Here is a 20,257-nt window from a genome sequence, read left to right on the forward strand (position 1 = left end):
TCACTAGCATCAGTATAAACAATGAATGGCAGTTTGAAATCTGGATGACCCAGAATGGGTGGAGAGACCAGGTGAGTTTTCAGAGCATCAAATGATTTTTGGCAAGATGGTGTCCAAAGGAATTTGACTCCTTTTCGCTTTAGAGCATTGAGTGGTTCTGTCAAGGCAGAAAAATCAGGCACAAAACGATGATACCAGCCAGCCATTCCCAGAAATCTTTGAAGCTGTTTAATATTCTGGGGTACAGGAAATTCTTGAATGGCTTTAATCTTGTCTGGATCTACCTCAACACCAGATGAGGATACTATGTGTCCCAGAAATTTTATGGAGGAACGGAAAAACTGGCTTTTCTTCATGTTGACTGTAAGGTTGGCTTCACGAAGTTTGTCCAACACGGCTTGTATATCGGCACTGTGCTGATGGTAAGTGGTTGAGTAAATGATGATGTCATCCAAATATACAAAACAAATTTTACCTCTGAGTTCACCCAATACTACTTCCATAAGTCGTTGAAATGTAGCTGGAGCATTTTTCAGGCCAAATGGCATAACCTTAAATTGGAAGAGGCCATATGGACAGACAAATGCAGTTTTTTCACAGCTTTCTGGATCCATGCGGACTTGCCAGTAACCACTGTTCAAGTCTAGTGTAGTGAAAATCACTGCTCCAGAAAGAGACTCCAGGATTTCCTGAATGTTTGGCAATGGATATGCATCTGTATGTGTGACTGCATTTAGTTTTCTGAAGTCGACACAAAAACGTAGTTTGGGGTCATTTTTTTTAGGCACCAAGACAACAGGAGCGGCGTATGGAGATGTGGATGGTTCAATGATGTCATTCTCCAGCATTTCATCTACATGCTCCCTAATCATCTGAAGTTTAGCAGGTGAGACTCGATATGGTTTTTGTTTAATTGGCACATCTTGAGAAAGGTAAATCTTGTGAGTAAGTACATTCGTGCAGCCCAACTCTGTGGTACATACATCAGAATTGTTACGCAGTTGGCATAACAATGACTGTTTCCCAAAGTCATCCAGGTGTGTGGTGTGAACTGCCCTCTGCAACAGTTCATCATTGGTCCCAAGGGCAACCAGAGTAGCAGGAGCCACTGCAGAGAAAAAGGCAAGTTGCTGATGAGGTTCATTTGGCCAACATGCAAACTCTTGAAGAAAATTGTAATGTTGTTTTCTGTTGAACTTGAACCAATAACGTTTTTCTGACACATCAAACTGCAGGCCAGAGAGGGAGATGAAATCAAGACCAAGGACAGCAGGAAAAGTGAGGTTTTGAGCAGATAGAATAACGCATGGTAAGGTGATTGACTGTTTTTGCAATGTGATAGTGATTTCGCTCCATCCCAGGGGATGCCGTCCTTCACCATCAGCCAAATATAATGGTCCTCTCGTCCAAGGCTTTATCACTCCATTGATTTCATTCCATACTCTCTCATTCATCAGAGTATAAGAAGAACCTGTGTCCAAGATAGCAGCTCCTTTCCAGGAACTGACGGTGATGGGAACCATCAACTGAGAAGGCAGAGGTTTAGTTGTTGATGTGGCTGGAGAACAGGTTTGGTCCAGAAGTTGAGAGTTTGTGAGGGAACCAAGAGTCGCTGAACTTTGAGCTGATGGGAGTTGGGATGAACTGCTACTTGGCTGAGGGAGGTTTGGAGAAAATGATCGATTGTTACCACCATGGGGGCAAGTTGCTGGAGGATGATTTCCTTTACAACGCCAGCAGAATGGTTGGTGTGGCCGATTGTTATTTCGGTTGTAATTTGGTTGTCTTTGCCTTACTGTGTTTTCATTGTCATGAGGTTTAGGTTCATTTATTTTAGATGGTAAACTTGCTTGTTTCCGGTACTCATACTGTTGCTGATGTTCTCGATCCTTCTCTAGCTGTTGTCCCAGGCGGACAAGTTCATCCACAGTAGTTAGCCTACTACTCCTTAGCTGACTGGCCAGTGTTGGATTTATGTTTTTCAGAAGCAGCTTGACAATTTCTTCCTCTGAAATTTGTGGTTTCCAGCGTCTGCATAGGGATTGGTACATGTACTCAAAATCCCTGATGCTTTCATTCTCTCCTTGGACTCTGGTCCTTACACGTTCTGCAAGCTCATCCTCATAATCTTCAGAAAGAAAAGCAGCCTGGAACTGTCTTCGGAAGTCAGTCCAGGTATGCACCTTGTGTCTGGCTACGTCCCACCAATCTCTGGCTGTGCCATGCAACACATTCCGTAGGGTAGCCATGAGTTCCTCATCAGTTAAGGAATGAAGGGCCAAATAATCCTCACAGCGTTCCAGATACTGCAGAGGGTCGGGGGTGTCTTCTAATTTTCCATAAGTTGGAAATAACAATTTAACAGGACTTTTCCCCAGGTCTCGACTTCTATTAAGTAAAAAGGTAGCGCCACCTGGTGCTACTTGGACACCTGTCATCCCAGGCTGAGCAGTAGATTCCCACCGGGGTTTGCTGGTAAGTGATGTTGTTTCTGGTAGGCTATGGTAGATTGTCTGTGCAGTTTGATCCATTTCTGTATTCTGTTGACAGGTTTGAGCTGGTTTGATTCCGGCTCTAATGTCCTCAGTCATAGTCTTTATGGATAGTTGCAAAGACATGAGCTCTCCCTTTAGGCGAGAAACATCATCTTGCAAAGTGGAAATGCTGGTTGTAACCGGGACAAGTAGCTTGCTGAATTCCTTTAGCAGCTCAGTTTGTTGATGCTTCAATCTCCAGCCAAGGGTTGCTTTTGTTTGTGTGAGTAAATACTCAAACTGTGAGTCCATGCGTTCATATTGTTGCTTTGCATTGACTTGAATGATTTCCTCCACATGTTTTATTGTTGAATCTCTCATATTGCTCATCTCCTTTTTAAAACAGGACTTTACTTCCTCCATGGTTGCTTTTAGGTCCAGAACTTCTGGTGCAGCCTTTGTCTCTGCTTGAACCTGCGGAGGAGGCTGTGGTGATAAAGGAGAACCCAACACCAAATCCAGACCAGTCAACTCCATATCTAGGAGAGAGTATGCTGTGGAGCGATTAGGAGGCATTATCATTGGAGGGGATGAAGTGTTTGAAGGGGGCTCGATTATATTTTCTTCAGTGCTCATTTTTTATTTTTTTGTTATATTTTTATTTCTTTATATATTTTTATTATTTTTTTTTATTATTTATTTTTTTTATATATATATATATATATATATTTTTTTTTTTATTTGTCTAAGTGCTCAAAATGTCATTCCCTTATTTGTGAAATAAAGATGTCCCATGTTAGGTGCCAATATTTTATGTGACGGTTTTTACAAGGTTAATTATTTTAGTTTTAGTTTTTTTTTTAACAGGGTATTTGTCACTTTTTAGCGGTGCCAGTCAGGTATCCCTCCTGACAAGTAGGATCAATATATATAGATTTTTAAACCAGTCACACAAGGACCATACACTTTTGCGTGTGTAGACCCTAACAAATAAGGAATGAAAACTTTTCACAAAAAGACAACAAAAAATTAGGCTTAACAGTCCTTGTATTTCAAAAAGAAAAATAAATATATAGCCATCAAAAAATAATCACAAAATTCTTCTCCAAAAATAAATGTCCATTATAATCCAACGGATTAGGGCTCCAATATAGATTGCCCCACAGCAAGAGCTGTGAAATAACAAGAGAAAATAAAAAACATAAGTGTCTATACACAACAAAAGTCCTACAATTGCATAAAAAAACAGCACAAACAAACATACATAGAATGGACTTACAGGTCTGATGAGAAAATAATCTTGCTCAGAGGCAGGCGCTGGAACAGGTTTTCTGTTGTTGGTTTCACTAGATGAATATATTTAAAATTTATTTTATTTTTTGTAATGGGGCAAAATTATTAATTTATATTATCAGTAAGTACAGGTGCTGGTCATAAAATTAGAATATCATGAAAAAGTAGATTGATTTCAGTAATTCCATTTAAAAAGTGAAACTTGTATATTATATTCATACATTACATACAAACTCATATATTTCAGATGTTTATTTTGTTTAATTTTGATGATTACAAATGACAACAAATGAAAATCTCAAATTCATCATATCAGAAAATTAGAATATTACTGAAGACCAATAAAAACAAAGGATTTATAGAAATGTTGGCCAACTGAAAAGTATGAACATGAAAAGTATGAGCATGTACAGCACTCAGTATTTAGTTGGGCCTCCTTTGGCCTGTATTACTGCAGCAATGCGGCGTGGCATGGAGTCGATCAGTCTGTGGCACTGCTCAGGTGTTATGATAGCCCAGGTTGCTCTAATAGTGGCTTTTAGCTCTTCTGAATTGTTGGGTCTGGTGTATTGCATCTTCTTCTTCACAATACCCCATAGATTTTCTATGGGGTTAAGGTCAGGAGAGTTTGCTGGCCAATTAAGAACAGGGATACCATGGTCCTTCAACCAGGTACTGGTAGCTTTGGCACTGTGTGCAGGTGCCAAGTCCTGTTGGAAAATGAAATCTGCATCTCCAAAAAGTTGGTCAGCTGCAGGAAGCATGAAGTGTTCTAAAACTTCCTGGTATGTGGCTGCGTTGACCCTGGACCTCAGAAAACACAATGGACCAACACCAGCAGATGACATGGCACCCCAAACCATCACTGACTGTGGAAACTTTACACTGGACTTCAAGCAACGTGGATGAAGTGCCTCTCTTCTTTTCCTCCAGACTCTGGGACCTTGATTTCCAAAGGAAATGCAAAATTTACTTTCATCAGAGAACATGACTTTGGACCACTCACCAGCAGTCCAGTCCTGTTTCTCTTTAGCCCAGGCAAGACGCTTCTGACGCTGTCTGTGGTTCAAGAGTGGCTTGACACAAGGAATGCGACAGCAGAAACCCATGTCTTTCATACGTCTGTGTGTGGTGGTTCTTGAAGCACTCACTCCAGCTGCAGTCCACTCTTTGTGAATCTCCCCCACATTTTTGAATGGGTTTTGTTTCACAATCCTCTCCAGGGTGCGGTTATCTCTCTTGCTTGTACACTTTTTTCGACCACATCTTTTCCTTCCCTTCGCCTCTCTATTAATGTGCTTGGACACTGAGCTCTGTGAACAGCCAGCCTCTTTAGCGATGACCTTTTGTGTCTTGCCCTCCTTGTGCAAGGTGTCGATGGTCGTCTTTTGGACAACTGTCAAGTCAGCAGTCTTCCCCATGATTGTGTAGCCTATAGAACTAGACTGAAAGACCATTTAAAGGCTTTTGCAGGTGGTTTGAGTTAATTAGCTGATTAGAGTGTGGCACCAGGGGCCATCAATTTTGAACCTTTTCACAATATTCTAATTTTCTGATATGATGAATTTGAGATTTTCATTTGTTGTCATTTGTAATCATCAAAATTAAACAAAATAAACATCTGAAATATATGAGTTTGTATGTAATGTATGAATATAATATACAAGTTTCACTTTTTAAATGGAATTACTGAAATCAATCTACTTTTTCATGATATTCTAATTTTATGAACAGCACCTGTATAGCACTTACGGAGGACCTTTAACTGTGATGTCACCGGCTTCCGGGTAATTGTGATGACACGTCAGCACGGCAGGAGCACAGAATGAAGTTTCTTTGTTTGTTTGGTTTTCTCCTTTTCCTTAATGATCGGTGGGATCCAGAACAGTGGCAAAATACTGAAAGCACGAGGGATTAAACGGCCTCGGACTGACTTTGTTACTGGTCGATAGAACGGAATATGCAGACGTAGTAGCAGCAGCTGTTTCTGTTACGCTGTCTGCTGAGACACTGACATTTTCAAACTGGAGCTAGGAGTCAGATTGAACAGCGGACCAATCAGGTAAGTGCATGTGTTAAATGGGCGTAAAGAAGGCGTGTCTTGAGCTGTGAAGAAGCAGGAGGGTTTATGAATAACGGTGCAGCCAGCTCTGTGCAACAAGCAGGTTGTCACAATATATATATATATATATTTATTTTTTTATCTAAATTGAAGGTAAGAAATATCAGATTTGAAAGAAAACAGCAATTGAAAAGGCCCAGGGAGGAAAAACAATAGACACACACACACATTATATATATATATATATATATATATATATATATATATATATATATATATATATATTTTTTTTTTTTATCTAAATTGAAGGTAAGAAATATCAGATTTGAAAGAAAACAGCAATAGTTCTAAGATGAAGTTAGTTTCATTACTTTTTCTTTGGATTGCAACAAAGATAACTGAAGCAAGTTCAGTTCACTTTTATCTCAACCAATTAAAAAAAGATTATTTCTGTATAAAAGTGGAAGAAAAGCCAGAATATACAAATACAAATATTAAAGCAGAACAATTACACACATGGGAGGTTCTACATAGGTCCAACGAGGGGCTTTTTGTCAGGCTCAGAACAAAAGGACCCGGTATCTGAGGTGAAAAAGACAGTTAGGTTTGACAAAACATTTATTTTAGATGGAACTGCAGAGAACAGCGATAGCGTCTAAGGCAGGAAGTCTCCCAGGGCGTCTAAACCAGGGGTCTTAAAGTTCAGTCAATGCCCAGAGAATGAGGTTGGTTCCAGCCGGTCAGTACCCAACAAGACGCAGCAGGTGACGCCCAGAGATTCCCAGATGCTGAAGTCCCAAAGGACGGGCTGGAGATCAGAACCAAGCAAATGAAGGAAGGCAGGATAATCCAGAGGGTGAAGCCAAAGCCGGTGTCGAGCAAGTGCTCAGGATTCAGAACCAGGAGATCAGAAGTCCAAAGAGGTTCCGAATTACAGGTCGCTGACAGGAATCATTTCCAGGTTCGGTGCACAGGCAGAAATCCATTAGGTCAGGATCAGACGATCAGAAAAACTCAGGTACGCTAGAGAACTCTCACCAAAGGCTAAAATAATCTGGCCCTGATGACAGGTAGCAGGCAGGTTAAATAGAGGCTGGAGCAGGTGGATCGGAAGAACAGTAATGAGACTTTAGCAGTGATAGGCAGGTGAATGAAATGAGTAATCAGACCAGTCATCAGGGTCAAGACCATGACACTATTGCCCTGTAGAAGTTCCCACTGTTATGTGGGAATTGTTTATGCTCTCGCACATGTTTAATAGGCGTTGCCTCTCGGGAGCGGGTACAGGGTTGCGCATGTGCATTTTTTTTTTTCAAAGTGGAGAGGGTGGGTCTTTTCAAATATTCACGAAAATTCTACACTATAACTTTGAGATAGGATCACAGATTTTGTTGGCTAGATAACGGGTTCAGACAGAGTAACAGGAGACAGAAAAATAAAGAACAAAACAGCAAAACCGAGATATAAAACCTGGGAACCTTGATATAGCATTAGTAAAAAAAAAAAACAAATCTATTTGGGTTTGCAGAACTCTGCAAAGTCTCCACAATTAAAACCAACTAAAAGTCCAGCATGTAGCGGCTGAGTGAATGTGGTCTGGACTCTGTGGAGGAGAGTCATGGTTTCAGAGACGCTATAGAAGGACAGAATACCTGCTGAGTGATCCAGGTACACTCCTATCCTGGAGGAAACAGGACCTGAGATGGAGGTCCACATGTTGTTATGGCCAAATCTAGAGCTGGCTTTTGAACAGTCTAATACCCAAGATTTGTTATTAGATCCAAACCGGCTTTCATTCCCACTGCCTGCTCTGATGATATCCTTGTATGCAACTGCTACATAAACTACAGTCCCTCTCCACTCCACCTCCCAGTAACAACGTCCAGTCAGATTCTCTCTGAGAACAGCCAGTAAATCTTTTTGAGTGGCTAGAATAAGACTGATGTTGACCCATCCATGTCACCTTCTTGTTTCCCTGCGATAGCAATAGATACATATTTTGCTGTGTTTGGATCCAGTGTGATTAAACACAAATATACACTTATCATTTATTGAACAGTATGTAAGAATTTAATATTTAAAGTACTTTCAGAAGTTTCTATTATGACTATGACCGGAATTTTTTAACAACACAAAACATAAGGGGATGGGTTAAAAGCAGAGAGTGAATTTCCCCATGGTGGGACCCTAAAGGGATTTAAATTTTATTTTACATAACCATTTATAATTGATCACTAACCAAACCGGGATATGTTACTGTGCTATAATTAAACATGTAGAAATATAATATTCTCATAATGCCAATGACTTAAAAAAAAAAAAAAATACAGTGTAATTTTGAGCCCCAACATAAAGGGCACTTTGGTCTACGATTTGGCTCAGGAGAGGGCAAATTAGCACACATTTTGGCTTCATAGAGGGCACTGTAGTGAACATTTTGGCTGGATTTTGGTTTAGGATAAAAACTGCAAGTGCCAGAATATAAAACCAAAAATAATACAAGTAAGTTTAATAAAAATGTTTGTTAATGTAGGTATTGATAAACTTTTTCACCACAGTTCAGAAGAGTTAGTTACTCTTCGATTTAGTAGAGTAACAATGATCAAAACACCATCTTTCCATTAAAAAAGTACATTGTTCTGGTTTTTTCAAACTTGTGGAGTTTAACCGCTTAATCTTTATTCGTTATTTGCTGACAGCTTTGCAGAATCGATCACGTGTTGCATACTGGTTAAATCCCAAACCCCCATATCACAATATTGTATTGTGACCTTTGTTGACTCCCAATGGGCACTATTGCACGTGTTTTAGCTCCAAAGGGAGAGATCATTTTAGCATTCATTTTTGCTTCACAGAGGGTGCTTTAACATTCATTTCTGCTCTCAATAGGCGCTCTAACACACACTTTGACTCCCAAGAAGGCACTAGCATGTGTTTTAGATCCCAAGGGGTAGGGCTGTGGGAAAAATGTTTGGGCGATATTTTGTTATTTATTTCTGCCCGATATAATATCGATCTTTCAGCTCCTAGTATTGATTTTTTTCAAAACAAGAAATGTTTTACCTACAACAAAGAGGGAAAATGGGCAAACTGTGCACTGCCACTCTGGCAGGTAGTGCTGCGGAGCTTTTTTGCTGTGCAGCGCAGCATCATTTCTGTAGTTCAGGCAGTCCAACTTTAAAACGCTGACTGACCCAAATCTCAACTAACATGAATACCAAAAAAAAGTCAATGATCAATGTCTTCTCATGAACACATACAGCACTCACTTTTTTATCTATTAATTTAATTTTAACAACAGAGAAAAATATCACAACATATAGAGATACTGCAATGTCGTGATAATATCGTATCTTGACCCAAGTATTGTGACACGTATCGTATGACAACACCCATGCCAATACTTACCCCTACCAAGGGGGCACTTTAGCACGTGTCTTCCCTACAAAGGTGGCACTATAGCACAGGTTTTTTTTCCCCTAGAGGGCGCTGTAGCAGACATTGTTTAACAATTTGCTCAGTTTTGGGATTCTATGTTTATTCCAACAAATGTTTAAACTGCTCCATGAAACAGATCCCAGGTTTAGCTTCTCTGAAAGCAGCTAGCAGCGTTGCATGGTCCCTAAACTAAACTTGGCAGAACTTAATGAGATGTAAATGTTTTTGCTTTGTCTATTTTTCTATCTAGCTAGCTGATAGCTGAGGTGTGTTCACATAACCCTCTCCTTTTATCTGGGCTTGGGACCAGCAACAGGAGCACATAGTACTGTGATCCTCATGGCAGGATTGTTATGTGTGTGTGTGTGTGTGTGTGTGTGTGTGTGTGTGTGTGTGTGTGTGTGTGTGTGTGTGTGTGTGTGTGTGTGTGTGTGTGTGTGTGTGTGTGTGTGTGTGTGTTTTGTAGGTGTGTTTGTTCAAATGTGTTGATATTTGTATTTTTTTTTGTGCTTTTTAAAAAAAATTTTATGTTTTTTTTTTATAATTTTTTGTTTGTTTGTATTATTCTATGATGTTTACAGAAAAAGTGAAAAGAGTGGTGGTAAAGTTAGAAAAGGTGGGATAATCCCAGAGATGGGTGTCAAAACAAAGAGCGAGTTGGAGCTTGGAGAAACCGATGGTTTGGTTGGAGGAGGTTTCATGAGGTTTCACCGTTGCTTTTTAGAGCGTTTAAAGAGATTTTTCATTTTTCTCCCAAACGTTTTCTTATCAGCTTTTCCTTGTAAGTTGTTGATCTTTTCTTGCTGATTTTTCAGTTCATCCTCTTTGCTCTCTGTTGACATATTCTTCTCCTGTAACTCTTTCAGAGCGTTTTTGGCTGCTAAAATGGCCTCCTGAAGGCAGGTCTTCTCTGATTGCCACTCCTGCCTTTCATTGAGTAGACCATCTTTCATAGCTGCTTTCTCATTCCTGAGAGTTTCCTGCTGCTCCAGGAGTCCGAGTCGTTCCTGGTCCCAGAGGTTTTTTTGTTTCTCCATATCTTGCTCCATTTCTACTAAAGCAGACTTTAATTTAAAGCTTTCCCGGATTTTCTCTACTACGGATGTCATTGTTTCGATGTGATTAGCCTTCTCAGCACGCAGAGTCATTTGTAGTTCAGTGGCTTTTTTAGCTGCATCTTCATGGCATTGCTTCATTTTCTGCTGCGTCAAATGGAGCGCGGCTTTCTCCACTTCTGCCTCAGCTTTCTGTAACTCCAGCTGCTTTTTTAGCTGCTCCACCTCATCTCTTTGGTGTTGGTTGGTCATGAGATGGGATTTTTCCAGCTCCCACTGTTGTTTCTGGTTTGCTAAAGCTGTCTCTGTTTGGATGAGAGCAGCTTGAAGGGTGGATATTTCCTCTGTTTGCTTGGCTAAGCAGTCCTCTGCCTCTTTTGCTCTATTTTTCACTTCAGCCAGGTTTTTCTCCAGCTCTTCTGCCTTTTTGATGGCAACTTGATGGTCTTTCTTCCTCTTGATCAGCTCGTTGTACAGCGCAGAAACCTCGACCCCATGTGTAACTTTCTGCGACTCCAGCTGAGCTTTCAGCTTTTCTACCTCGGCTGCATCTTGTTTGTTGGTGAGAAGACGCCGTTTTTCCCGCTCCCACTGCTGCTTTTGTTCATCAAAATCTTTCTCCGTTTGGAGCAGAATAGCTTGTAACACAGACATTTCTTCCATCTGCTTGGCCAAACAGATCTCATTCTCTCCTGCTTTTTTCTTCTCTGAGATCAGATTAACTTTCAGCTGGTCGGCCCGTCTGATTGCGTCCCGTTTGCCTTTGCCTGTCCTGATCTGTTTATCATGCAGAAGAGCAAGTTCGCTCTCATGCTCCGTTTGCAGATTCTCTATTATCTGCTTCAATTTCATCACTTCATCTGTTGAATCGTTTTTCTCCGGTAAAACATCTCCTTCACTAGATCTTAAACAGACCTCAGTTTCCTGCAGCTTTTTCTTTGTAGCTTTTAACTCAGACTCAAGCTGCTGGGCTCTATCCTTTTCTTGCTGATTCAGTGTTTGCATTTTATAAAGCTCATTACCAAGATACTTTGTGTGTCCTGACAAGCTGGCATTTTGTTGTTGGAGTCCTGAGATCACTGTATCTTTGAAGCTTAAGGACTTTTCAGCTTCTTCCAGCTTTTTCCTTTCAGCAGTTAACTCATTCTGAAGCTGCATCGCTCTCTCTTTGATTTGTTGGTTCTCTGTCTGTAATTTATCACAGTTGTTACCAAGATACCCTATGTTTGATGATAGCTTGGCATTATGGCTTTGAAGTCCTGAGATGATATTGTCTTTGGAGCCTAAGATAGCATGAAACTCCAACTCTGGTGACGTAATAAGTGGTGTGGTGCTTGTATCAGCAGCCGGTGTCCTAACCACGTCTGTTCCAGTAGCGTTTGGCATTATCTGACCAAATCCAGGTAAACCTTTCACACCAGCTAATTGCACCATTGAGTTTGACTGACCAGATTTGGAAACATTGACCGAGGAGTTTGTATTTTCCAGGGTTTTTTGCAGATTCCTGAGTTGGTTCAAGGGTGAACTTTCATTGGTAGATTCCATTCTTCTAAAATTTGCTTGTTAGATTTAAAAACAAAGCTTTCTCTGATGATGGGACTGATTTTTCTTCACACTAAAACTCAGAAAAGAGTAAATCACTAAGGAGCTGTGGACGCCTGGAAGGAGTTACACAGAATGGAATGGAACATGGAATTTCTAAATATCCAACCCACTATGATGTCACGGAACTCTTGGCCACACCCTCTCAGACAGGGGAGTTCTTAGTGTGGGCGGAGCCTTTTGAAGCCATTGGAAGAAATCAGGCTGTTCATGCAGATAGATCTTAAAGAAATGTAACAATGGATAAATAAATATTAATTTGTTCATATAATGTTTTTTTGTTTTGTGTTCTGAATCGGTGCTATTTGTTAAGATCATTTGTTAATTCAATATAAACACAATAACCTTGGGGGTCTGGTATACAATGATGCTTTCCTCCCTGCCTCTTATTCCCTCACAAATGCATCAGCACACAGCAGTCAGGTCTTGGTGTTGGTGATGGTGGGCCTTGTGGGAAAGAAGGAAGCAATATCCAGTTTTAATACACTTTAGACACAGACATTTGAATCCATTAACAAACATTACCCCAGAAACACAGATGCAAACCCCAGGAAGGGGTTGCTGTGGAAGTTAACCAGAAGATTATGCATATATTAAATAGCTAGAACTGAAAGTTCTTGAATATTGGCTTGACAAAACCAGGAAAATAACTTAAGTTTAGTTTAAATTTGAAAACTGTTATCCTCAATCCATGTTTATTTCATAATAACATTTATTAATTCTATTGAAAAATGTAAGAAAATAGTTCTTACATTTTAAAGTAGAGTTGATAAAATATAACAGAGTGAGGTCGGCTCCAAACATGGACCCTTGATGGTCAATCAAGTTTATTATTTATTTAATATACCCTTAGAATTTAGTTTGTCAATAAAACAAAATGTGAAAAACAAAAATTTCCTTTAAATGGAGTTAGAATTATATATATTTCCTTTCAGGTCAAAACGAACCGAACCAAACACTGTGTAATTAATAGATACATTCGTGTATTTTTAAATGGTATTAGATATTCCCTTGTTATGTTTAAGATTGAATTGCACTTAGAGGTTTTATAATCAGAGATAATGAAAAAAGATCCAACATGTTTGTATCAACTCTGGATATGAAAGGTACACCAACCAACAGTAAAGCAGCATAAAAGCTGTATTCTGAAGTTTGTCCCCTAATGATCAATAAGACAATAAATCATCTCCTGTCCTAAAATATTTGTTTTCCCATTTGTGTCAGAGCTAAAGTAAATGTGTTCCAACAGAACAGGGTGAATGATCTGCTTTTACTTTTTTATTAACGAGTTCATGGTGCATCATTTGCTCATTTTTTAAGACTGAAATGTGGAGAAATCTTTTTTATTTGTCATTTCCCTGCTAAATGAAATATGAAGAAGAAATATAACTGTGGGTGTCTGGGGGGGTTTGCAGTTCTTCAGTTCACCTTCAGATGGTGCCATGGGGACATTGTTGGCTGGGCGGTTCTTGCAGGTGTCCTTCACTACTGGGTTTCCATCAAGCTCCATTAAAGGAATAGTACACCCAAAACATGATTAGCCTTCATTTTCTACTCACCCCCATGCTGAACATGCTGAGCTTTTAGGAAATCCTATACACTACTGTTTATGCTCTAAAAACATTCTGAATGACTTGGTTTCGAGTAAATTATGGACACTACCCACTCAGGACACTTGGAATACATTGGACGAGCAGTATGGAGGAATATTGACACCTTTTTTGTGGACTTTTATGGACCTTTCTGCCTCGGGCACCATAGACCTCCATTATTTGAATGTCAGCAGACAGCAAGAAGCCTCCCAGATCTCCAGATGCATTTGAGATATCAAAAAAGTACTCCAGAGTGTTGTTCAGCATGGGGGTGAGTAGAAAATGAAGGCTAATCATGTTTTGGGTGTACTATTCCTTTAAGAGGACTAGTAGAGGAGCCTGCAGCTGGTATTTTCTCACCTGAGTGTTAATCTTAGTGGCAACTATATCCCTCTTGGTTTCTTACTCTGAAGCTTTGCTTCTTGAACCTTACCCACTTTGTTTCTTTTCTCCCTCCAAGGCTTTTCTGCTTTGGACAGTTAATTCCATATCAGTACGTTTGCTCACTTCCTTTCATCGCACACAGATCCTTTGTAAAGAACAGGTTTTTTGCCTCCTAACTATTTCCATGATGTCTCCAACTCCCTCCCTTGTCCGCCAGAACCCCCCCCATTCTCCTTGGTCCTGAAACACCTCCATCTGTATATCAGACATCATCTTCTATCTCAGAACTTGACCTGCTTGACTTTGGACAGGTCTGCTGCTACACATCAGGAGTGATAGCAAGCTTTCTGTCTTCGCAACACAATGCAAGGGTAGGTCTATTCTGTAAAAAAAAGTGTCTCCATATAATGACTGTTTTCATGCTCTGTTGCAAGAAAGCAGTATACTACTCTATGGCCTAGTCCCATTTCTCTCACCTGGTTTGGTCTCTAGCATTCGGTTTTGCGCGTTCATGTTTAAGGTTAGCGTGTCCCAATAGTTATAAAAGCAAGGGGGAAGTGGCCTCTCACCCGTAAAATGATCCCTTCAGACCAAGCAATGTCGGGAGCTGACTTCGGAACAAAGTATTGTTTATTGTATATGATAACTTTGGATTTAGTTTGTTTTTTTGATGCGGTTTACAGATTGTATGTATTTCTTTATTTTAGTATCTAAGAGAATAAAGAGGGTTTCATTTTATTGAATATACTTCTATGAATGTGAAGTTTTCTAAGTAATATAAATAGATTAATTAGTTTTGCCAGTCCTTGTTTGGGAGTGTAATAGATAGTCCTGTCCTTATGAGATCTTTGAAATTCAACACTAAATCCAACATTATCGAGAGACTGATCTCTAAACTGTCTGGTTATGGTGTGTAATAATTGTGCTGTAAGTAATACGTGAATGTGATTTGGAAAAATCTATTTCCTATCTATTACTTACCTTCTAAAAGTATTCACTCAGGTCTCACGCCTGCAAGGCTACACAGTGTCTGTGTTAGACGGGTTCTCTTAAACAGAAGTTAATGGAAGAGAAGATGGTTTTTCCCATCACAGTTCAGACTCCTTCCTCTCAAGGCTTATTCATTCAACATTTTATTGTTTTCTTTCTGTAACTTGTTTTTGATTAACTATAAGTGGAAAAACCTTCACAGCTTTTTGAATGCTTTAGGTAGTAAGTGAAATCCTGTGTGACCCGAACAGGCAGGAACAAGAGAATGTATGTTCTCCAACACAAGGACTAATAAATGCTGACTTGAACGAAGAAATGCCAGATCTCAATTTCTTGTTAAATAAGACTTAGACATTCTTTTTTCGTCTACAGTCAACCAGATATTTATTGTCATTTTTGTGTTGCATGTTTTAATTGAACACTAGGGAGTGCTACTGGCTCAGAAATATGAGTGGGACAACAACAGATAGTAGGCAGGTTTTAAACCCAGAAGGACACACAGGTTTTTGACTGCTATGTTGAAGTCCTGTAAAACGCTGTTGTCGGGTTATTTTGGAATCCTGGATCTTCTGGACCATTGAACACATCAGAACAGCTGCAACATTAGCAACTGATACCTCAGCAACAGATAAGCAACACAGTTTCTGTGTGTTTCAGCTGAGTTTGCTGGGTTGTGTACTCAACAGTAACTTTTTAGCACAGGAAGATCAGCCTTAAAATTCCTCTTCATCTTGCAGATCAGCATATAATTTGGCTAAGCTTATGTTACACCATACCAACCACGCAAAGCACTGTAAAACAAATTTATTCACACACACACACTCTAACATAGATTTACAACTTTGACATGTGGCGGAGGAATGTGGAGAAACCCACATCCAGATTCCCGTCTATCAATCTGAGGTATCAAAGACCTCCAGCTCATCACAGGAGCAGCTGATCTAAAAGACTAATCTAGAAACAATGTTATCAAGTTGTATAGATGTGTTACTAGATTGCTTTTGCTTTTACATTAAAACTAGGATAAGTTTATATGCCAGAAATACAAAGGCTGCCGCAATCCGTGGGGCTAATTAAAGGAGGAGTTTTCTTATCTGTGTATTGAAACCACTAATTGAATTGATATTTGTTTCTACTGACAGATTAACTGATCAGTTGCTTTAATAAGTACTTTGTTTCTGTAATCTATATATTGTAGTGTTGGAAACTGAGTGTCTTATGGATGAATGAAGGTAAAACCAAACATCTGATCTTCTCCAGCAACACATGAGACACTGAAGCAAATGTTTCTGCATTTAGTCCATATAAACCACTGTATATGTAACAATAAAAATCCTGTTCCCAAATTTATCTATATCTGCATTGTTTTATTGAAAAAGGTCTAGGGAGGAAAAACAATAGACATATATATATATATATATATATATATATATATATATATATATATATATATATATATATATATATATATATATATATATATATATATATATATATATATATATATATTTTTTTTTTTTTTTATCTAAATCAAAGGTAAGAAAGATCAGATTTGAAAGAAAACAGCAATAGTTCTAAGATGAAGTTAGTTTCATTACTATTCCCTTTGGATTGCAACAAAGATAACTGAAGCAAGTTCAGTTTACTTTTATCTCAACCAATTAAAAAAAGATTAGTTCTGTATAAAAGTGCAAGAAAAGCCAGAATATACAAATACAAATATTAAAGCAGAACAATTACACACATGGGAGGTTCTAAATAGGTCCAACGAGGGGCTTTTTGTCAGGCTCAGAAAAAAAGGACCTGGTATCTGAGGTGAAAAAGACAGTTAGGTTTGACAAAACATTTATTTTAGATGCAACTGCAGAGAACAGCGATAGCGTCTAAGGCAGGAAGTCTCCCAGGGCGTCTAAACCAGGGGTCTTATAGTTCAGTCAATGCCCAGAGAATGAGGTTGGTTCCAGCCGGTCAGTACCCAACAAGACGCAGCGGGTGACGCCCAGAGAGTCCCAGATGCTGAAGTCCAAGAAGACGGGCTGGAGATCAGAACCAAGCAAACGAAGGAAGGCAGGATAACCCAGAGGGTGAAGCCAAAGCCGGTGTCGAGCAAGTGCTCAGGATTCAGAACCAGGAGATCAGAAGTCCAAAGAGGTTCCGAATTACAGGTCGGTGACAGGAATCATTTCCAGGTTCGGTGCACTGGCAGAAATCCATTAGGTCAGGATCAGACAATCAGAAAAACTCAGGTACGCTAGAGAACTCTCACCAAAGGCTAAAATAATCTGGCCCTGATGACAGGTAGAAGGCAGGTTAAATAGAGGCTGGAGCAGGTGGATCGGATGAACAGTAATGAGACTTTAGCAGAGATAGGCAGGTGAATGAAATGAGTAATTAGACCAGTCATCAGGGTCAAGATCATGACACTATTGCCCTCTAGAAGTTCCCACTGTTACAGTATGTCACTTTAACTGAATAAATTGGGATGCAGTGATACCAGATTTCCAGATATCCATTCCAATTAAGAGTACAAGTATTTTTATTTACGGTAAGTACTTGCTGATACCAAGCATTCTGAATAGTAAATCAAAGATCAGTACCAATAAAGAGGTTTGCACCAACTGACACAGGCTGTTAGAAGGACTATCCTGCTGGTATTCAGTGTCTAAGTCCATTTACAGATACAAATACAAATACATGCACATGTTATCAGGTCCAACTGTTATGAGAATTAAATCAATATCTCATGATGATGTGTGGTGGCACAAAAACCAACCAACTTATTGGTCCTTAAAGTGAATAAAATATTTTTTAATTTAGAGTTTTACTTTAACAATGATTTTAAAATCAAGGTTGAGTACTTTTCATTAATATTAAAGGTATTATTCTGGTGATATGTTCATGTAAGGCCTTCCTACGTGCTCATCCCCATTTTCACTTACAGGGCGTGAGTCTGACATAGTGGAAAAAACATCTTTTGCAAAGTAAGCTTGTATTAGCTATTCAGACGGCAACTTTTAAACAGAGCGTGCACGAGGAGAAATAGGCTTGTTTATGCTCTCGCACACGTTTAATAGGCGTTCCCTCTCAGGAGCGTGTACAGGGTTGGGCAAGTGCTTTTTTTTTTTTCAAAGTGGAGAGGGTGGGTCTTTTCAAATATTCACGAAAATTCCACACTATACCTTTAAGATAGGATCACAGATTTTGTTGGCTAGATAAGGGGTTCAGACAGAGTAACATAAAATAGAAAAATAAAGAACAAAACGGCAAAACCGAGATATAAAACCTGGGAACCTTGATATACCATAAGTAAAAAAGACAAAACAAATCTATTTGGGTTTGCAGAACTCTGCAAAGTCTCCACAGTTAAAACCAACTAAAAGTCCAGCATGTAGCGGCTGAGTGAATGTGGTCTGGACTCTGTGGAGGAGAGTCATGGTTTCAGAGACGCTGTAGAAGGACAGAATACCTGCAGAGTGATCCAGGTACACTCCTATCCTGGAGGAAACAGGACCTGAGATGGAGGTCCACATGTTGTTGTGGCCAAATCTAGAGCTGGCTTTTGAACAGTCTAATACCCAAGATTTGTTATTAGATCCAAACCTGCTTTCAATCCCACTGCCTGCTCTGCTGATATCCTTGTATGCAACTGCTACATAAACTACAGTCCCTCTCCACTCCACCTCCCAGTAACAACGTCCAGTCAGATTCTCTCTACTTAGAACCTGCGAACAGCCAGTAAATCTTTTTGAGTGGCTAGAATAAGACTGATGTTGACCCATCCATGTCACCTTCCTGTTTCCCTGCGATAGCAATAGATACATATTTGCTGTGTTTGGATCCAGTGTGATTAAACACAAATATTTTAAGAATCCAGCTCTGCTCTTTGGTTCTGGTTCTGACAGTAGAACCTCCACCTCAGTGATTGTCAGTGAAAAGTTTGTCCATGTGTCTCGAATAATGTCTTGTAGTTTATCTCTGAGCTCTGACACAGCTGCTGTCACATCCTCAAAGTGTCTCAGAGGACGGATATTGATGCTGGATGAGTGTGTAGACTCACTGAGTGCTGACAGTGAGGGGTAGCTGTGGAGAAACTGGTTGTGATCCTCTGTGTTTAAGAGCTGCTTCAGCTCAGCTTCTTTCTTCTTCAGCTCAGTGATCTCCTGCTCCATCTTCTCCTGAAGCTCTTTGACTCGACTCACTTCAGTTTCCTGCTGGGATCTGATCTGCTGCTTCACATCAGAGCTTCTTTTCTGGATGAGACGGATCAGCTCAGTGAAGATCTTCTCACTGTCCTCCACTGTTTTATCAGCAGAGTGATTGATGGCCTCCACCTCCTGTTGAAGCAGCTTCACATCTTTCTCTCTGTCCTGGATTCTCTGCTGGATTTTTCCTCGTCTCTCCTCCAGCTCTCTCTGCCTCTCAGTCCTTTCTTCTTTAGCTGACACTGTGTCATGGCCTTTATGTTTGTCCATTAAACAAATACTACAGATACACTTCTGATCAGTACGACAGAACATCTTCATCACCTCATCATGTTGAGAGCAGATGTTCTCCTGGAGGTTCTTGGAGGGCTCCACCAGCTTGTGTTTCTTAAATGTAGCTGAATCATAATGAGGCTGAAGGTGTTTCTCACAGTAAGAGGCCAGATAGACTAAACAGGACTTGATGGCTTTCAGTTTTCTTCCAGTGCAGAAATCACAGGCCACATCTTCAGGTCCAGCAAAGCAGTGATCAGCAGGAGCAGCTTGGAGTCCAGTCTTCTTCAGCTGCTCTACTAAAGCTGCTAGCATGGTGTTCTTCTTTAAAACAAGCCTCTGTGTGAAGATCTCTCTGCACTGAGGACAGCAGTAGATTCTTTTCTGATCCTCTTCATCCCAGTGTGTTTTAATGCAGCTTAAACAGAAACTGTGCCCACAGGGAATAGTCACTGGATCCTTCAGTAGATCCAGGCAGATAGAACAAGAAAAGGTTTCTCGGTCCAGCTGAACAGCCTCCTGCTCCATTTTTCATCTCAAACACAGTGACTCAGTAAGTTTCACTTTCTGAAAACGTATGTATCTACCAATCATGTGTCAGTGCAGAGAGGCTGCAGCCAATCAGCTTTTGATTAAGCAGATTTTAGCTCCACCCAACTTCAACCTGTGATTAGTAGCAGGAAGAAGAGGAAGATACATCAAGCTTTGGTTCCAGGACCAAGATGATTCCCAAAATAATATTGTAATTTGAATGGCTTTCACAAGAGTTTATAATCTCACCGAAGGAGCAGTAAATATTAATTACTGTTGAAGAAACTGGATGCATTTGTTTGCATAAGGAAATGTTTTACCCATTTCCTAACTGCACTATAATGGCAGCAGGACACAGAGT

At 39.8% G+C, this 20,257-nt stretch overlaps 1 protein-coding gene and 1 long non-coding RNA gene across 2 annotated transcripts; both read right to left on the reverse strand.

Annotated features, from left to right (window-relative positions):
• Nucleotides 1-3,492: 3,492 nt before the first annotated feature.
• On the reverse strand, nucleotides 3,493-5,940 carry LOC119784200. The gene is made up of 3 exons (XR_005280906.1): nucleotides 5,520-5,940; nucleotides 3,754-3,820; nucleotides 3,493-3,646 (listed from the first exon to the last, which is right to left on the reverse strand). It is a non-coding gene; the product is annotated as an uncharacterized LOC119784200 (long non-coding RNA).
• A 12,146-nt stretch (nucleotides 5,941-18,086) lies between these two features.
• Nucleotides 18,087-19,932, reverse strand: LOC119784198 (E3 ubiquitin/ISG15 ligase TRIM25-like). The gene has a single exon (XM_038286147.1). The coding sequence runs from the start codon at nucleotides 19,891-19,893 to the stop codon at nucleotides 18,217-18,219; it is 1,677 nt and encodes a 558-aa protein (XP_038142075.1). The 5' UTR covers nucleotides 19,894-19,932; the 3' UTR covers nucleotides 18,087-18,216.
• Between the last annotated feature and the right edge of the window lie 325 nt (nucleotides 19,933-20,257).

Source organism: Cyprinodon tularosa, unplaced genomic scaffold (assembly GCF_016077235.1).
Source record: "Cyprinodon tularosa strain WSP-4 unplaced genomic scaffold, ASM1607723v1 ctg221, whole genome shotgun sequence".
NCBI classification, from domain to species: domain Eukaryota; kingdom Metazoa; phylum Chordata; class Actinopteri; order Cyprinodontiformes; family Cyprinodontidae; genus Cyprinodon; species Cyprinodon tularosa.